This window comes from Pavona decussata, unplaced genomic scaffold (genome assembly GCF_977016875.1).
Source record: "Pavona decussata unplaced genomic scaffold, jaPavDecu1.1 SCAFFOLD_78, whole genome shotgun sequence".
NCBI lineage: Eukaryota > Metazoa > Cnidaria > Anthozoa > Scleractinia > Agariciidae > Pavona > Pavona decussata.
This window is the reverse complement of record NW_028145496.1, coordinates 2,307,501-2,326,227: the sequence shown is the minus strand read 5'-3', so window position 1 is coordinate 2,326,227 and position 18,727 is coordinate 2,307,501. Positions and strand designations below refer to the sequence as shown.

At 39.1% G+C, this 18,727-nt stretch overlaps 3 protein-coding genes across 5 annotated transcripts in view; 2 read left to right on the top strand and 1 right to left on the bottom strand.

The window, feature by feature from the left end:
- Positions 1 to 18,727, top strand: part of LOC146476315 (adenosine receptor A2b-like) — a 90,900-nt gene that overhangs the window by 5,102 nt on the left and 67,071 nt on the right. The gene's annotated exons all lie outside the window — the stretch shown is intronic.
- LOC146476320 (C-reactive protein-like) overlaps positions 1 to 18,727 on the bottom strand; it is a 50,460-nt gene that overhangs the window by 18,930 nt on the left and 12,803 nt on the right. The gene's annotated exons all lie outside the window — the stretch shown is intronic.
- Positions 9,902 to 15,582, top strand: LOC146476321 (adenosine receptor A2b-like). The gene is made up of 2 exons (XM_085114663.1): positions 9,902 to 13,138; positions 13,812 to 15,582. The coding sequence occupies exon 2, from the start codon at positions 13,850 to 13,852 to the stop codon at positions 14,795 to 14,797; it is 948 nt and encodes a 315-aa protein (XP_084970789.1). The 5' UTR covers positions 9,902 to 13,138; positions 13,812 to 13,849; the 3' UTR covers positions 14,798 to 15,582.

The window sequence follows — 18,727 nt, the reverse complement described above, 5'->3', positions numbered from 1 at the left end:
TCACAATTTTTTCATTGATTTTGATTGGTTATCATGTGCCATGTAGTGAAATTTCATTGGCTAGTTGCATTTGCTACTTGATTTTCATTGGTTCTTTAACTGTCCGATTTGACCTGTCCGATTACAAGCTTCTAGTAATCGGACAGTTTTGGAGTCACATAGTAAAATTAAGCTATAAATATGGGCTGTTAAGAACCAATCATATTCAAGCATTTTGCTATTGATCTAATTAGTATGATAAAAGCTCTTAAGTTGGGTGGTCTAATGTTTTGAATGACTCAAATTTGTACAAGGCTGCATGATCGGACTGCGCAGAAAACGTAACACGACAGCGACATGATAGAGACCAAAGCGGGAATCAACAAAATGCGGCAACCGTGGGCAACTGTTTCGAGCTGGTTGGCTCTCGTCAGCACGGTGTAGCACAGCAAAAAGTAGAACACCAACGCGAGTCGAGTGGTCTACCAAATGCACGTGGTAGCCAATTTCGGAAGGGCCCAAATTCAGACATCCGTCCACGTCAGGGCGTCATAGATCTACGGTCCAAAACATAAAAGCAAACAATAAGCAAGGAACCGCACAACGAAAATGCTGCAAGTATACGCAGGAACGTAGATCTTTTTAGATCCGATATGCTGCATTTTTTAACATGGTTTGGCCATGTACTTGTGAAAGGAAAGTTTTGCTTTTCTCATTTACCTTATTGCGACAGCGATGTTGTAAGACTGTCTCTAACACAGTTCTAAACCTTAACTTTAAATATTCTCAAGAAAGAAACGAAATGAAAACTGTCTAACACGTGCTCTCGCACTGAACTCAAACATGCCCACCAAAAACAGTCTGCGGGGTGGCCCGAGTAAACAGTAAGGGACCCAGAATCCCGTGGGGTCCCTAGTCAATAACATTACAACATATCCCCTCTAACAGTGAGTCTTTGTGGCTTTTTAACTTGCCGTCCAGATCTTGTAGTAATGGGTGACCTGTGTGCATCTGCTGTGAATGTGGTTGGTACTTCTGCTTCTGTGGATGCCGGTTGGTCAGTTTCAGGCAAACGTGGACTCCTGGGTGAGTCATGAAATAGTGGAACTACAGGAACACGCAGCGGTGGGTGCATGGGCTGATCATTTGAAACTGAGATGATCTGTCTCCTATTTCTTCTGTAAATACGCCCTTGGTCATCTTCCAAGACGTATGACCTTGGTAACACTTCTGCTTTGCGCCATCCTTGCTCTCTGTTTGGACGAATTCGCACCTTATCTCCCACCCCAAGTGGAGGCAAATCTTTGCTTTGTTTGTCATAGTTCCTCTTGGAAATGTTCTGGCGAAGTTTGAGTGCTTTAGCAACTTGGTCAAGGCCAACAGCTTGTGGTAGTAAGAGACGTCTTTGAGTCGGGATCATTGTGCGTGTTCGACGACTCATCAGCAATTGTACAGGTGATACACCTATATCTTGAAAAGGTGTATTGCGATACTTGAGCAGTCCTTCAAATGGGTCTCTGTGGTCTGCTGCAGCCTTCTTTAGGATACGTTTCGCAGTCTGTACTGCCCTCTTAGCTGCACCGTTCGATTGAGGATACTCTGGTGAACTTGTAGTATTTGGGACTCCCCACTCTTGGGCAAATTCTTTGAACTCATGTGTACTGTCAAATAAATTTCTGGTACTGCTGTACTGCGAGCCATTATCACTAACAACCTCTTCTGGGATTCCAAATCTTGCAAATATCTTCTTCAAGTTGTTGATAACTGGTGAACTGGTGAAGTAGCTCTATTTCAAAGTACTTTGAATAGAAATCAGTGACCAATAGGTAAGTGTGGCCTGCATATTCAAATAGGTCAGTCCGCGACTATTTGCCATGGTAATCCTCGTATGTCATGTAAATGCAGTGACTTTCTCTGCTGCCGGTTGCGAAAAGCGTTACAAATAGGGCAGGAGCTGACTTTGATTTGGGCTGTCATTGATGGCAAGAAAACATAGTCTCTTGCAAAACAAATACTTTCGTGTGCTCCATGAATTTCATCCAACACTTCGGCTCTCAACGGTCTTAGGACAACTAGTCGGTCATATTTGAAGAGCAGCCCATCTTCTACGCTTAGCTCTTCTCTGAAGCTCCAGTACTCCCTGGCAAGCTCATCAACTTGCTCTTTTTCTGAAGGCCAGCCTTTCATGAAATACTCCATCACCACTCTTGAAGTCTCATCAGTGCTTGAAGTGATACTGTATATCAAACACGAGGAAGAGTGTTTCATCAGATATCCAATCACTGATAGGTATGGTAATTAGGATCACATATCCAAACCGTGGTCACGGTAGTGATTTTCTTTGTTTTCTCTTGATGAATTATTAATGAGTTTGAGAAGTGTCTTTAAATCTCTTCAGTGTACTTGTTTCAAATCCAAGTCCTTCAATAAGATTCACCCCGATGACATCTTCAGGTTCACTAACTGATTCGGTTTCAGAAAGAAGTGCTCTGCTAAGGCAGTCTGAGATGACTTGTTTCTTCCCAGGAACATAACGAACAACCAGGTCATAGTTGGTACGTTTTAGCAGCATCCTTTGTAGCCTGGCAGAAGCAGCATTCAACGGTTTCTTGAATATGGCCTCTAATGGTTTATGATCTGTTTTAACAATAATTCTGCGCCCATACACGTATGTGTGAAATTTCTCTGGTCCCCAAACAATAGCTAACAGCTCTCTCTCAATGTTGGCATATCTTCTCTCACTTGTAGTTAGTGTCTTGGAGCTGAATGCAACTGGTTTACCATCTTGCATGATCACTGCACCAAGTCCAGTACTACTTGCATCCACATTTAGCACTGTTTCCTTGCTGTTGTCAAAATAGGCCAATACAGATGCAGTGGCTATGACAGATTTCGGTTTGTCAAAAGTCTCCTGCTGTGGTTTCTCCCACCCAAACGAATGCTGCATCTTTCTAATTAAGTTGTGAGATGGGTCATTGAAGATCAGCTTTGTGCTCAATGAACTTGTCTAAGTAATTGATGGTTCCTAGAATCCGGAGAACAACTTCTTTGTCTGTAAGTGGGGGCATTTGATTAACGGCTCTGATTTTCTCAGGGTCCGGTGTCAACCCTTCTGATGAGAGAATGTGTCCAACATAGCTTACTTCTGGAACTCTGAGTTTCACTTTCTGGGGGTTGAACTTCAATCCTACTTCTCTGCTCTTGTCAAGCACTGCTCTCAACTTCTGATCCATGTCTCTCTGATCTTTACTATGTATCAGGAAATCATCTACTATTAGTTAAACAGGAACCCCTTCAAAAATTCTGCCATCTCTCGTTGGTAGATTTCAGGAGCTGGTGAAATGCCAAAAGGGAGTCTCGTGAATCGGTAACGCCCCCAAGGGGTATTAAACGTTAAGAGCTTGGAACTTTCGTCATCCACTTGGGAGTTGCCAGTACCCACTGCAGGCATCAAGGGACGTGAAGCTCTTTGCATCTGACAGGCGATTTGCTACCTCCTCTACAGTAACCATCGGATTATAAGGCCGTTTGAGAACCTTATTGAGGTCCCTTGGGTCAATACAAATTCGAACATCGTCCCTAGATGGTGGAATGTTCATGTCTCTAACTTTGGCTTTCCTTTTGTTAACAACTAGCATAGATAACACCCACGGTGTATGTTCCTCTACTTTGACAATAATACCATCTTCTTCCATCTCGTTGAGTTTTTCTTGTGCTGGCTCTAGCAGAGCAATCGGTATTTTCCTTGGCGGGTGGACTACTGGAGGTACTGGAGGATCAATCTCCAAATGCACATTGGTTGGCAGTTTACCAGGCTTGTCACTGAAACAGTCTTGATATTTACGCAGCACAGGGTCAGTCGCGAAAATACTATGGTCTTCATCTTGTCTTGATGTGTCTGAATTCACGACATGTGGCTCAGGTGTATCTATTAATTGAAGATTCATAAACTTAATCACTTCCAGATCCACTCAGGTGAATTAAGGCCTGGGCCTACATTCCTTTCCCGAAAAATTGAGGGGGTGGTGTAACTTTGTTAGCATTTTAAATAACACAAACTGGCTTTAGGATCTACTTGATAACAATATATTATAGAAAATGAAAGGGTTAGAGAGGTCATATCTTGTCACGTGACCTACATGAGTTATTTTTAGCTTAAAATTCTTTAGAGCAAAATGGGAACACTTTTTATTACTCCCTCGAGCCTACCACCAGTTTTATACTGTTAAGAGTATTGCGTATATTATTTCCACGCTTGGCAACTTTGAGATAACTCAAATTAAAGGCACGAAAACAACAACAATTTTTATGGGAGACTGGGCACTAGTACAAAACATTGTTTATTTTCACAGCTAACAAAAAAATCAGTAATTTCCAAGCACAGAATTTTTATTTTTGCCCTTCTTACCTGCCTGGTACCAGTAAAGGTAAATCACTATCAGTATAAACTGTTCCCATTTTTGGTTGAAAGTTTTCCAGCATTTTCTGGCCATACCGAGTCACGTGACCTAATTTGCATACGTCGCACATACCAAAATGACAAGATTTGCAAACCTATAGGTCTGCTTAAGTCTTACGAGACTAGGACGAAAGCCTTAGAAAATAGACCACCCCCTGACTTTTGATCGACAGAACTGCCAGACTTACTTGAGCAGGCAGGCATCACAACCGTGGTGGTGAAGTTGCATTCCACAACAAGGTACAACACATCGAGTTTTTGGTTCTTGTACTGAGTCGGAAGAGGTACAGAGCCTTTTGGGTGTATGGGTTTCTTTGCAAGCCAGCCTTTAAGCGGTTGATGAATCTTCTGTAGAGGTTTCTTAGTGATTTGCGTGTAAAGGAGATAACTGTGGCTTCTGCACCAGTGTCTGCCTTGATTCAAACGTCTCTTCCTGCAATCTTGAGAGTAATCAAGCTTTTGTTTCTCTTTCTGCTGTCAGAAACAGTTCCCAGTTCAACAGATCCAAAATATGTGTGCACATCCCCACTCTTGCCCTGACAGTCTTCATCAAAAGAATTCTCCTGCTCTACCGTGTCAACTTGTGAACCTTTCTTAGCAATGTCTTTGCACACCTGTGCAAAGTGTCCTTCTTTTTTACCCTTCATGCACTTTTTTCCAAATGCAGGACATTTATTTGGCTGATTAAATAGATGCTTGTAACCGCAGAATTTACACCACTGAGCAGTTTCCCTGCCCTGTCTGTTTGACTTCTTCATAAACTGAATTCCCGATAAGCGTTCGGTACCAGTACTTGTGGGCACATTAAACTTGAACGTTTGCTGTTCAGCTGCCTCAAAAGTTCTACAATAATCATGAGCACCCTGCAGAGTGAGATCTGGCTTTTTAAGCAATTCTCCTCGTAATTCATCTGATAGCACTCCACCAACAATACGATCCCTGATTAATGAGTCTTTTAGATCTCCAAATTCACATGTCAAGGACAGTTTCTTTAGTTCACTCTCAAAATTATCAATTCGCTCTCCCTCCTTCTGGCTTTGCTGATTAAACACTAGCGCTCATAGATAACATTCCTAGCCCCTTTACATAGTTCCTTAAACTTCTTACAGACATCGTCATAACACTCATTGCTCTCTCCTGCGTTGAAAACAAAATGACTGTACTCCTCGATAGCTTCTGGCCCAGCACAATGAAGTAACATGTTTATCTTTAGTTTATTTGGTTTCTCATCTTTCGCTTTCGCCACAAGGTAAATTTCAAACTGCATAAGAAACTTCCTCCAGTTTTCCGATGCGTGTGCAACCAGCACTAGCGGACTAGGCGCGCGAGAATCTCTTTCGGCCATTAGGACACGACTTTTCACCTTTATCGTACCTTCTTGAAATTCGTTCACTTCTCAGAAATCGACCACGTCTGACACCATGTTGTAAGACTGTCTCTAACACAGTTCTAAACCTTAACTTTAGATATTCTCAAAAAAGAAACGAAGTGAAAACTGTCTAACACGTGCTCTCGCACTACACTCAAACATGGTCACGAGAACAGTCTGCGGGGTGGCCCGAGAAAACAGTCAGGGATCCAGAATCCCGTGAGGTCCCTAGTCAATAACATTACAACAAGCGATATGATATTTTCAGTTCTTTTGTTCATTGTTCGTAGTCACGCGCTATGACGTGGACGGATGTCTGAATTTGGGCCCATCCGTAATCGGCTACCACGTGCATTTCGTAGACCACTCGACTCGCGTTGGTGTTCTATTTTTTCATGCTACACCGTGCTGACGAGAGTAACCAGCTCGAAACAGCTGTCCACGGTTGCCGCATTCTGTTGATTCTCGCCATTTCTCGGTTTTGCTCTCTATCATGTCGCTGTCGTGTTAAGTTTTCTACGCAGTCCGATCAGCCTTGCAGAAATTTGAGTCATTTATATTTTTGGCTGATTAGATCTTTTACAGATCCTGCGTATACTTGCAGGATTTTCGTTGTGCGGTTCCTTGCTTATTGTTTGCTTTAATGTTTTGAAGTTGAATATATCTTAATGTTATTGAAAATTCTGTGCTTGAAAGTTTGTATCCGTCATGCCGGTCTTGTGATTTCAAGTTGTTCAGGGTGTAAGTTAGCCAGCGAACGTCTTCCACAGATTTTGAGGTGTGTTTGCTATTTAGTGAATGAATACTTAAAATAATGGTTCCTAGGGTATAAGCATATTTGGGATTTCGCCGACCTTGGCTCAGTTGAGTTCTCCTTGCGCTCCTCATTAAATGCTCGTTGTTGGCCTGTGAGGTTATTAAGAAGTTTTTTAAAAGCTTCCTTGCTGTTGGTACTGTCTGGAATTCTCAAAGGTTTCATCGGATCGGGAATGCAATGTCTGATATATAACTGTTCACCGTCCGTTCCCCACAAAACCTTGAAATTGGATGTCATTTCACGTGGTTGTTTTGCAGCGGACGGCAAAGAAATGTACCAAAATTTTTAAAAAGGCACATTCAGAGCCATCGCTTTTCCTCATATTAACCTTATTGTATTGCGGCGTAAGAACGGTGCCAAGAAACAGTCGCAAATTCAGAAGGCATTGTATATTAAACGGGAAATCAATTTTAAACCATTTAAATCTCTCCCTTTCTTTTAAGTACATTCTTTACTTTCGTTTGATATCAATTTAGAAAATATTGTTATTTTCTTTTCTTTTCGCTTTTAATTATCGATTATTCTTACTGGCTTTATTTGCAATATTGTAGAAAAAAAACCCTAAAGAAAAGGCCCGTGTCATCGTGTCTCGCAAAACTATTATTTTCAGACACTAATTTCCCTTTCTCAGAGATAGGGAAAACACACCTTTCCAAAACGATAAACTGAATGAAAAACTGCTAAGGAATACTTGACAGTTTCAACAGCGGATTCCGATAATTAACGGCGAAGAAATTGTGCTTCAGGGACAAATTGTTCTTTTATCCAGGCGACAAGCAAGCGGACAACTCAGATCATTTTTTAAGTTACGGACTTTCTTGGTAATGTTCGAGTACTTGTGGAAATCCAATTCACAAGGAATAACAGGTTTGATTGTGAATTTGTACTTATATACTTTTCTAATTGACTGATTCTGAGTATTCCTAACAGTTTTGTTTTCGCAAAATTTTTAAAATCAGGGCTTCGCACGTTTCGATAAATTCACTTCAGTTCCTTCAAATCGCTTGCGCGTTTATCGTCTCGGATTAAAAATTGTACGCCTTTGCATCTTAAAACAAAGACTTATTGAATAAATTTGTCATTTAGGAAAGCTTCAGTTGTCTATTTTCTTTCTATTTTCATTGATAAAACGTGACAACTACGTAAATCTTTGTTTTTTTACATTCTGCACATTGGGTGAATGCTTGGAAAACCACTCGTCAACCTAGAATAAACGGGTTAAACTACCGTGTTGAAAATGTTATAAAACGATTGGTTCATGAGTCAGCTGTGCGTTTATCGAGATGCGAAGAACTTGGGAAGTTTGGAGAACACTCAAGAAGCTAGAGTTGCCCTCGGCCACGCCTCGAGCAACTCTTACGCATCTTTCGTGCGGGACAAACTGACTTCCGAGGTAAGATTTCGAGTTGGATTTTCGAGTTAGGATTTCGAGTTGGATTTTTGAGTAAGGATGTAGAGTCGGTGTTTTCGAGATCGTTTCTAGTAATCCAGCTGCAACGAATGGGCTAGTTTGTCCACAAACCGTCTCGTAGATTTCCAGGCAATGCAGTCAACAAAAGAATTCCTGTACGGGTGGGGTTAGTTTTTTGCCTTTTTATCCGAAGCCTGGGTTTATAATTTGAAAAGGGAGCATGATTGTTGAAATGATACCGAGAACTCATCTCTATCATTTCTAAAGAATCAGCGACTGAAGAGATCTACAAGATAAGGATCGAAACCGCGGTCTTGCCTGACCATTTCCTAAAATTCCACAGAATTTACTAATGGCGAAGGAGTCGTAGCAGCCGCTGACCAGAGTAACATAGAAGAATTGCCTGATCATTCTATAGCGTAATCAAAACACAGGAAGAAAATACTAAGCTACCGCAACACAAACCTCACAGTTACAGAGCGGAGTGGAGCGATAACAAAAAAATAGCCGTAACTAAAGTGGCCTTTAGCCCTCGATTTAACGCATTGCATTGCTTTCAAAGAAGCTACAATGCTAGAGAAAGGATCAAGATACAAATAACCGTGATAAGAAACACAACATCTTGCCACAGAAGCTAATAGCTGGGCCCGGCAATACAGAAGCTGCGAGATAATGATTATTAAACGGTTCAAATCCGATCCTTACAAAGATAAAAAAAAGGCTATACTGTCACCAGACACACTGAAATGAGCCATGCTAAGCCTGAACCAAATGCCACAAACGACATAAGAACGACAGTTGCTAAACATAAACAACAAGAGGTCAAATAGATAGAACGCAAAACCCAGAAATGACCTTTGAGATAAAAAAATACAAAACATGCGACAGTTAAACACATGGCTTTGTTCAGTGATTATCGCGCAAATCCTCCAAATCGTAAAATCCAGCGCTAAAAGAAAATTTGCATGGAGCACCACTCATTTCATAGAGAAAAGGGTGTTCTCTGAAAGACATACTCGTGGGGGCAATACGTTTTTTTATGAGAGTCGCGCAGGCCTGTCAACCCCATTATTGCCTCGTTGAACTCCTCCATCTTGAAAAGACCTCAAGACGATGTACAACACCGCTGATAAAGTACGTTGGGTAAAACCACTGAAAATTTATTGGAAACCCCACCAAAAAATCCTAACTCGAACATCTAACTCGAAATCCTAACTCGGTAAATAGGCAACCTTCCGCGTGCTTCATATCTCGATGAACGCACGCTGACGCATGAACCAATTCTTAAACTCACCGAGGGCAAAATAACTACTCACTCCTGATTGGTCGAGCGGCGAAAATACTTGCTCCTGATTGGCTGAGCACGCCATTTCTACATTTTGTTGGTTTCTTCAATTTGTGCCGCGACAACAACGACTTCTTTCGGGTTCTTTGGAGTTTGGAGTTTGCCAAAAATACTTAGAAATCAAGTGCTACAGCTACAAAGGAAACTCCTAAAAGTAAACTTTCGTTTTTTACAAGAAGCAGCAAGAGATTATTTGTGTCATAAGCTAAAAACTTGATCGGGTTTGTTAGGTTGAAAACTGAAATCATTCATGACCGCGACCAAGTGCTTTCCGGCCTCTCTATGGCGTGTTCCAACGAACAATAACCGAACGAATAACAGCGCTCTTTCGATGGGAGGAAGGAGAAGGTGTAATTCAGTGGAAGAAATTACTCTGCAAGTTCCTTCTTTGGACCCACGGCTTGCTATTTTTATCGATCTGTAATCGCGTAATTTTCAAGCGGTTGAAAGCATCACAGTGCAGGTGAATCAATTAATTGAGGCCTGCCATTTGGTTTAATTGCTTTTAGTTTGCTCATGAATTAAACTTGTGTTTTCTCTTAATCAAAATTGTTATGAAATGCGATCCAATGTTTTGGTCGATGACGTTTCGTAACGTAGAACAATTGTTTTCGTTTCTTCCAAAACTGGTATCCTCCCAAACTGTTAATTGGATGTAGATAACAATCGACTTTTCTCGTTTTGTCTGTTTTGTATGCTAAAAACAGGTGAATTGTTCAATTGTTTTGCTTACGGGTGAGAGGTTTTACTCCGGGCTGGAGCGAACTGTTTTACAAAGTGCCTGGATAGTTTTAAGAAAATTTTGCCTCCTATGTTATAAACATGTAATCGCAATGAGTCCTCGTAGAATCAAGGATTAACTTTTACTTGTATTTTCAAAGTTTTCGCAAATTGCCCTCGCAAATAGCGACTCGGGCAATTGCCAAAACTTTGAAAATACATGTGAAAATTAATCGTTAATTCTACCCGCCCTCATGCGATTACATATACAAATTTTGGGCGTCTAGACTTTATACTGATTCGAGACACCTTTAATATCAATAGTCGTCATAACTCTGCAAATGTTTTTCTCTGGGGTCGCTGACCAAAAATTCTTCCTTTGAAGGGTGAGTTTTTGTTTCAGAAAAGTTTCCTGTTCACATAAAGTTTGGCCAGCTAGGGGTAGGCTCGTTGCAACACATACTGCAGGATTTGTTTCTTCATTTTAAATCGAATGCTTCCCAACCTTTCTAGTCTTAAATTTAAATAATTCCATATGGGCTGTGTTCAAAGATATAATGGGACTGAAATCGTTTCGATTAAACGTCTTCTAGAATAAGAAGAAACGTAAACAGCCCGTAGATTTATCGCTTTAGGTACCTTTAGTTAGAAAGACATAAGAACGGTTTTGTATTCAACTGTTGTCTGTACTCTTATCTCAGAATATAGCTCATCGAGCACATCCTGAAAAAAGCGTTTTCCGGAACATCTGGCTAATTTAATACGAGGTCGTCTTCCTTCCAGTGAGTCATATTTAATTTGTCTACAAAAAGAAAAAAATTCTCGTTCAACATTTTCCTTTTAAATAATACTAATGCTTAAAATTAATTTGCAAACTTAAACTAAGGCTCTAAAGCGCTTAACAAGAAACATAAACCATGAAATGATTAAAACTAAGAAAACAATTGCTAGAAATTGATAAGTCTTGTCATATACGTGACAGTCAACAAACTAAAACAATAATGATTAAAAGTGTGCAATTTTTAAAGTCCAAAGAAGGTTAAAAGAATACGCGACGCGATCAGGTTTCTGTTTCGATTTAAATCGGTTTCCCTGTTAAACACCAGTCTTGCTGCACAGCTTTGTATCATTTGAGGACTTTGGGAAAGATTCTGCGGGAGACCATAGAGTAGTGAGCTGACAAGGTAAAGAGAGGGTGAACCGGCCTCTTGATGCTGTAGGTAGAGAGGTATTTCAGAATACGAGATATATCTGATTGTGCAGATGGAAGAATCGAGAAGAAAGACGCTTTACAAATTAGGACTAACTTGAGCTTCATAATTCATTTGTTTATCAAAACTCACACCAATGTTCTTGGCGGAGTCTGAAGGGTTGATCAAATCGTTGCCAATGATAACGGAGGTAAACGAAGGCCGAGGACGTAAATGTGACCAGGACACAAGGATTCGCTCTTATCTTAGTGAACTGCTGTTCATAACTACGAGTTTGCACGAAATAAAAGGGGCATTTGATGCGAGAATCTTTCCTCTGGTACAACTTCTGTTGGCGTTCATTTACAGGCTTCCTACTTAAACTTTGATGTTTTTGTATTCAACCATTACATTCATTTGGCACACAAGTTTTACTCAGAATCTGATAAAGCTCAAGCTCAATGACCAAGTTTTATAAAAGCGTTCTTTTCACAACAACGTTTATTTTCAACGCCAAACTTTTGTATGTTATTGCTATATGAGTTTCCTCAGTGGCGAGAACAGTTTTTAGCAGCAGATGTGTTTCGAGAAAATTAAAAAGTTAATTTATTCGCCTTGTATTACTCAATATGTAGTAGCGCGAGGTTGTTAAAACGGGAACGCTAATTTTCGAAATGGTCGCTTTGCGATTTGTTGTTGTTTCTAAGGAAGAAATAAATAAGATGAAAGAAAATGCAATTCCGAAATGCACTAAAGGTACAGCGAAGTCTGGGTAGATACTTTTCGAAGACAAGATATGGAAGTTTAACTGCTATAGAAACTGCTGCAGTCGATATCTTGACAGGAATATGAAATGAAAACAACAAATTAAATTCGTGCAGGATATTCCTTATTAAAAAGAATGGTTTCAACAACAAAACGAATTTAAGACAGAATTTGAAAGCATGGAAGTAAACGAGATCAATAAATCTCTCTCGAAGTTTAACACTTCAATGAGGGAGGAGAAAAACGGCAGTTTTTAAAAGAAAACTAGTTTTTTTGTCGGTTCAAGCGGCTCTCGACCACCACCTAAAGTCAGCACCGCCAGCAAAAAAAAAAAAAAATTATCTGGGACAACCGTGGACTTTTTCAGTGAGACCAATATAGGACTTAAAATTCCTGCTTGAAGCAGCAAAGGCGAGCTAGCTGATGCCAACACACGCGATCCTGGAGTTTTACATCAAGGCCTGGTTCATCTCCTAATTTTTGTAGACGTCTCCTACGTTCCTCCGATGAAATCAATCTTGCAGTTCCTCCAACATCTCGCACTTTGCAAGACTGTACTGTCAAACTTTTCGATAATCTGCCTAGAGACTTGAAACAAAGTACCGACACAGCTGAATTTATACGGAAATTTAGGAGCTAGTATTATTTCTCAGTCATGCCAAAGCGGACTTGAGCGCTACATAGCCACTGATGTTTGTAAATAGTTTGTGTTAGTTTTGAAACGTCTTTCGTTTATCAATTTCGCTTAAACTTCCTACTATTTGCTATCAGTTATTATTCAAGGGAGGTAAGTGATTTCAAAGTCAAGGCTTTCATAAAATCGTGATTTTCACACTTATGTAATAGTTCTAGAATTTTGCCTCTAGGGAGTTGTCTTTATTGTGGGTGCCACGTTTCTCACAACGCCCTAGTTTTTTCACGTAGCGTTAGCAATAAAAGACGACGTGCAACTCGTCAGTTTAGTCAGAGATTGTTAGTGAAGTTACACCGCTACCGTGCCACGATCAGAGGATCCAAGTTACCACTATTTCAAATGTATTTCGCTGTCTCGCTGCTTCCTTTCGGTGCGAGTCACCAACCAAAGTACGTAAGTTTTTATTGTTGTAGTGATTTGCTAGTCGCGAATTTTTAGTCTTTTCTTTATCACGAAAAGGTTTCATTTAGTTTATCTAGTTTTGTTGAAACCGCTTTCAAGAGGTCTATTATTGCTGAAGCTTATTGTCAAATACGTTACTAGTCTGAGTGTCATATGATTACCAAATGTTTATCCTTTCACGCTTTATTTAGCTATTTGCAAGATTTCTTTGTTTGTTACGACAAGAGTTGTTATCATCTCAGGTTTATTAGTTTCAAGTATCAATTGTCACGTCTATTTCTTTCACGCTATGATCTTGTTAGTTTTGTAATGATTGTTTTATTCTGTTAGATTTGTATTTTAAGCGTTATCTAAGTAAGACGTCTTCTTAACTATCGCTTTTTAGTTCGAACCTTCTTGCACGACTATTACTCCTATTTGTATCTGCCACTACTACTTGCGACCTACTTTTTTTCTCTACCTCGTCAGTTGCTGCCTATTGTGAACTAGATCTATGGACTTGATCTGTCATTAAATCAGTTTGAATCTACCGAGTGGAGTTCGAATCACTTATCATCTTGTACCGCGTTACCCTGTAATTGTCTGAGATTTGAGTAACAAGCAACCTCTAGAATCGAATTATGGACCGGTATAATTAGTTACATTGTGCTCTCCTTTCAGGGTGTGAGTGTTGAAACAAGTTCTTCGAAGGAAAAACAATGGAAGACAACAATTCCGTTCATGTCTCGAGCTCGAGCTGTTTTCATCTTCCAGATCCCAATTTCCATCAAGTTTCGCAACGTTTTATTGTGAACTTGATAACAGCCATCATCAACATCGCCACCGCTCCAGTCGCTGTCACGGCAAACACTTTGGTTGCCACGGTCATCTTCGGCTACTCGCGTCTGCGAACTCCTTCCAATCTGTTGATTGGGTGTTTAGCCGTATCCGATGTTCTTGTTGGTTTAACTGTCCAGCCAGGTTATATAACTTACAGGCTCATGGAAAACGACCTTCGTTCAGTTCCTTGTTTCGTAAGAATAACGTACAATGCTGCCTTCTTCGTTTGCCTTGGGGTTTCTTTCATGACATTAAGCGCTGTGAGTTATGAACGATTTGTGGCGGTTCGCTTACGTGTCAGGTACAACGAGTTCTTCTCGTCGAGTCGTGTTGTGAAGTATATGGTAGGTATATGGCTCGTGAATCTTGTGCTGACCTGTTTGACATGGACCAAAATCGAAAAAACAGTGAGAGGCATTCATCTCATTGTTTGGCTGATTTGCCTTTTCCTATCGGGAGCAACGCAGATTGGTATTCTAATTATTGTTCGACGGCATCGTCAACGAGTTCAAGTGTCCTTTGAAGCTCGCAAAAATGTACAGACGCAACTAAGAGAAGCCAAACTTGCAAGAAACATATCTGCTATCGTCGGGATTTATTTGATTCTGACCTTGCCTGTACTATTTGTGACATTTTATCACCAAGTACTGAAACTCGATTTACAAACCTACAACCACTACAGTTGGACTGAAACATTAGCTTTTCTTAATTCGTTTACGAATCCTTTCATTTGTTGTTGGAGAAATCGTCAGATCCGTCAAAAAATCAAAAGTTTGTTAAAGAAAATCCTCTGTTGTACTCTTTCAGGTAGTGAGGAGGAAGACTAGAAAAACTAATACATATATGCATGTACATATACATAATAGTATACATAATACTAAACTCCACTAATTTATGTAGAATGTTAAAAATGTACTGAAATTGTTATATTTCTAGAAACTCCCTTAAAAGATTTTTTTTAGAGAACTCTTAAGATATAGAATAGTTTCGTATGATTTCAACCACGAATCGAATGCCCGAATGCACGAATCGATGTTGTTGAGTCTCTACTATACCCTTTTTGGAAAGAAAACAAACCTTTTTGAAGTGGATAAATCGAAAGAATAACTTCAAAAAACTTTTAAACAGTAGAAAATTGAGAGCTCGATTCACCCGTGAAAATAATTACGCTTTGAGGACAGATTCAAAAAGAAGAATATCAATCATAAATCATCAATGGCACTGCAAACTTTGTGAAAAATGCTTAGCTATGCTTGAGCGCTGCTGGGGATCCACATCACAAAAAAATTTTACAGGTATATTGTCAATTTTTACTGAAATACGATTTTGGTTGACCGATTCTTCCGTACGGGACAATATATTTACTTCAAATATATCAATTTGACTCGCAATTCTTTCAAGTTCTCATCGAAGCGAAAATTGTGTTGGTTTTTTACATGTAAGCTTAAATGAAAATTGTACGCGTTCGCTTTTTACATATGCAAATAAATGCTTATTTGAATAAAGTTTTCATTTAGGAAGCTTTTAATCTATTGTTCTTTACTGAGCAATTAGACACAAAGGAATGGCTATGTAATGTTATATTTAATAAAAAACCACCAAACTTGGTGACTTTTCCTAAAATTTAATCTGGTACCAATTTAATATAATAGTTGATTAGTCATTTGACTTGATGTTTCCATAGCAAGAAGATTTTGGTAGTCTTTTTTTTTTTTTAACCATTTTATGATACATTTTAAGAATATTCTCGTCACTTTTATATCATGTTGATGCTTTTTTATTGGTTTGGATTAATTTTGAACCAATTTGGAGGATTTTCTGCGGATTTGGAGGTATCGAGAAATCCAAGATGGCGGACGTAAAGTTGCGGGCCTCAAAAGAAACAGTTTGAGACATACAGTATACTCTCAATGTCTCATTGCTGTAGCTTCAAGCGGTTTGTCTGAAAGGAAAAGAAAAGTGTGTAGTTTTGTAAAAATGATTTGACAGAAATGGTTACATCGTACATGAAACAGAATTGCTTTTAACCTCGTTTGTGAAAGCCAGGCATCGTGCATAGTTTTATCTACGAAAATGAAAACAAATTTTCATATCAAAAGCTTTGCACGAAGCCTCCCTTTCATAATGAGATTCAAGGCAACTAGGAAATGGCCCATTGCTACGCGCCTCCTATAAACTATGGAGATAAACTTTGTCGTCATTCTAATGATTATAACTGGTTTACTGGTTTAATTTGGGCCCCCAGGTGAAAAGTGTATAAAATGTCACACCATGGAAGTCAACATGTGGGGTTGCCACGTAAAAAAAAAATCTCATTCATATAAATGGAAGGTTTAGCACTGTGCCCTTCTACTTCTTAAACGTCATTTCAACGAGAAAAGCGTTCAGAAACTGTCTTAGTATGTGATTTCTCGACCGATACTGATGGAGAAGGTAAACAGTATTCATTCAAAATTTCTTTCTTTTGTCTTGAAAACAACACCGACGATCCAACCGTATAACATACACGTACTTCAAAGGCCAAAGTGCTGGTTAGAAAACCAGTTGCATACGCATGCTTTGAGCTCGTGTTGGAAAAATTATTTCAGTCTGAGTTTGGAGGGCAACATCTTATCATATTGGTGCAACTGCAGCACTTTATACAACACGCGCTGCATATAAATTAGTTTTATAACATGATTACAATCCTGCTTCTGTCATCATTGCACTTGCCGTCGAGCTACCTTGGAAATTTGAACTTGAACTTGAACTTGCTAGGTAATATTTGCGGTCGACATAGAAAAAACGCACTCCTAATACCGATTAGAGTAGATTGTATGGGACAACCTTCATTGAATGATTGAATCTTGGGACGCGTATCTGGCATCCCCCGCAGATTTTTCACCAACGCGCTCACCAACTTGCCAAACGCACTAATTTTTAATTGTTACCAGTTTTATTACTAGCTATTATCGATTACCTTTGAAATTTCTGTCTTAAAATAAACACGTACTTATATTGATTCGAGACAAGTTCAATATCAAAGCTCTTTTAAAATTAAAAAAATACCAAAAGGCTTAACAAGGAGATTATTTTGCTTACTGAAAAAGTCGTTGGCTTTTAAATTTAACCTACGTAAACAAAATACGAGGTGATGTACGAGCCGCTTGCGTAAACGTTTAAATTGAGTGCTGTTCGCACGTTTTATTACGTTGCGTAAGAGCTCAAAGGTCACCTTTAATTTTCGGCCGTAGGTACGTAAAATTTATGTGATAGGAGAAATTCAACGTATAAAGGCACTCGCCAGAGATTTTACACTGCAGTATGGCAAGCCTGGTACGGAACACCAGGCTTGCGAAACGAGTCAGTCGTGGTAATTTCAAGTTTTAAACCGATTCCTGCTTTTAGATAATGGGTTGATTCACGCTCCGCACACGAGGAAAGATTTAACTAACGATCTAATGCAGACGATGTTACTTGATACATGACGCAGATTTAATATTGCCACCTGCTAATTTATACGAGATGGAAGTTAATTTTTCATTTCTATTATTAGTATTATTATAAGTATCGTCAGTTAGCTTTCAAAGTTTTGATGTATTCTTGATACTAATATTATTCAAGACACGTTCAATATGAACATCGAAAAGGTTTAAAGTAGTCAGCTATTCTCTGATTCAGCTAACCACGAACTGTTGCCTTGAATATATGTTGTACTAACGGTGAGTTAAACTGAACAAACTAATTTTTAAAACCCGTTTTACTCAGTTTAGTATTATTAAGTCGAATAGGTATTAGGGTTTTGCTACAACACATGCAATAGGATATTTTTCCGAGCTTAAATCCAATTTTTAAAAAAATCCATAGGAACAATTGGAGCAATGTTTAAAGATCGTATTTCGAACTAAGAATAAACAGAATAGGCTGGCCCCATATTTGTCGTTTTAGGTAAATTTGGAAAGACATCTCAGTTCAAATTTTCGCTTGTACTCAAGAACCATTTTGTATTTTATTAACTCTAAAATCCTGTTATGAATGGTTAGTTAAAGCAATAATTTGTAGCTATACACACAATGCAAAAATGGCTGACGGCTGACATTTTGATATTCTTTTGTCTGCTTTCAAATTAGCCTCACTAGCCTCGTCCAAGGTAAAATATTCTTTTCATATTTGAACTCAAGAACGAGGCTAGTGAGGCCAATTTGAATGTAGACAAAAGAATATTAAAATGGCAGCCATTTTTGCATTGGGTCTATATGTCTTCTTATTTGCAACACGGCTAATCGAACCAGCGTGTCCAAAAAAAGGTTGGCAAACATCTTACTAATTACACGATACGTTGTCGTCTTCCTGCCAACACCCCAGCTGTTTTGGCCATAAAAAAGTGAGCATTTCTTTTTTGGGGGGTAAAATTAGCCACGAGTGTGCACGAAAAGAAAAGAGGCATTTGATCGGAGAATATCTTTTCTCGAGTTTTCGTGAAGCTGGTTCGACCAAGTCTTCAAGTGAACACCTTCGTTATTGTCTTTGCATTGAATCAGCACTCATATTTTGGACGCAACTTTTTTTATGGAAGGCTACGCCATTTGTGATAAAAGGGTAAATATACAAAAATGCAGAAAAAACCGAAAATATTCGTAGCAGACCATAATTATGGTGTCAAGATAAGAATGTTGGTTTTATAAAACTGATCTAAATTATATTTATCCATAAATATATTTAAGTTATAAAAATGATTCATATAAAAATACGTTATAAAAAACCCTGATATATCTTAT

What these genes read in the sequence shown, in the direction of transcription:
- LOC146476321 (XM_085114663.1), top strand. Translation starts at nt 13,850, where the DNA reads ATGGAAGACAACAATTCCGTTCATGTCTCGAGCTCGAGCTGTTTTCAT.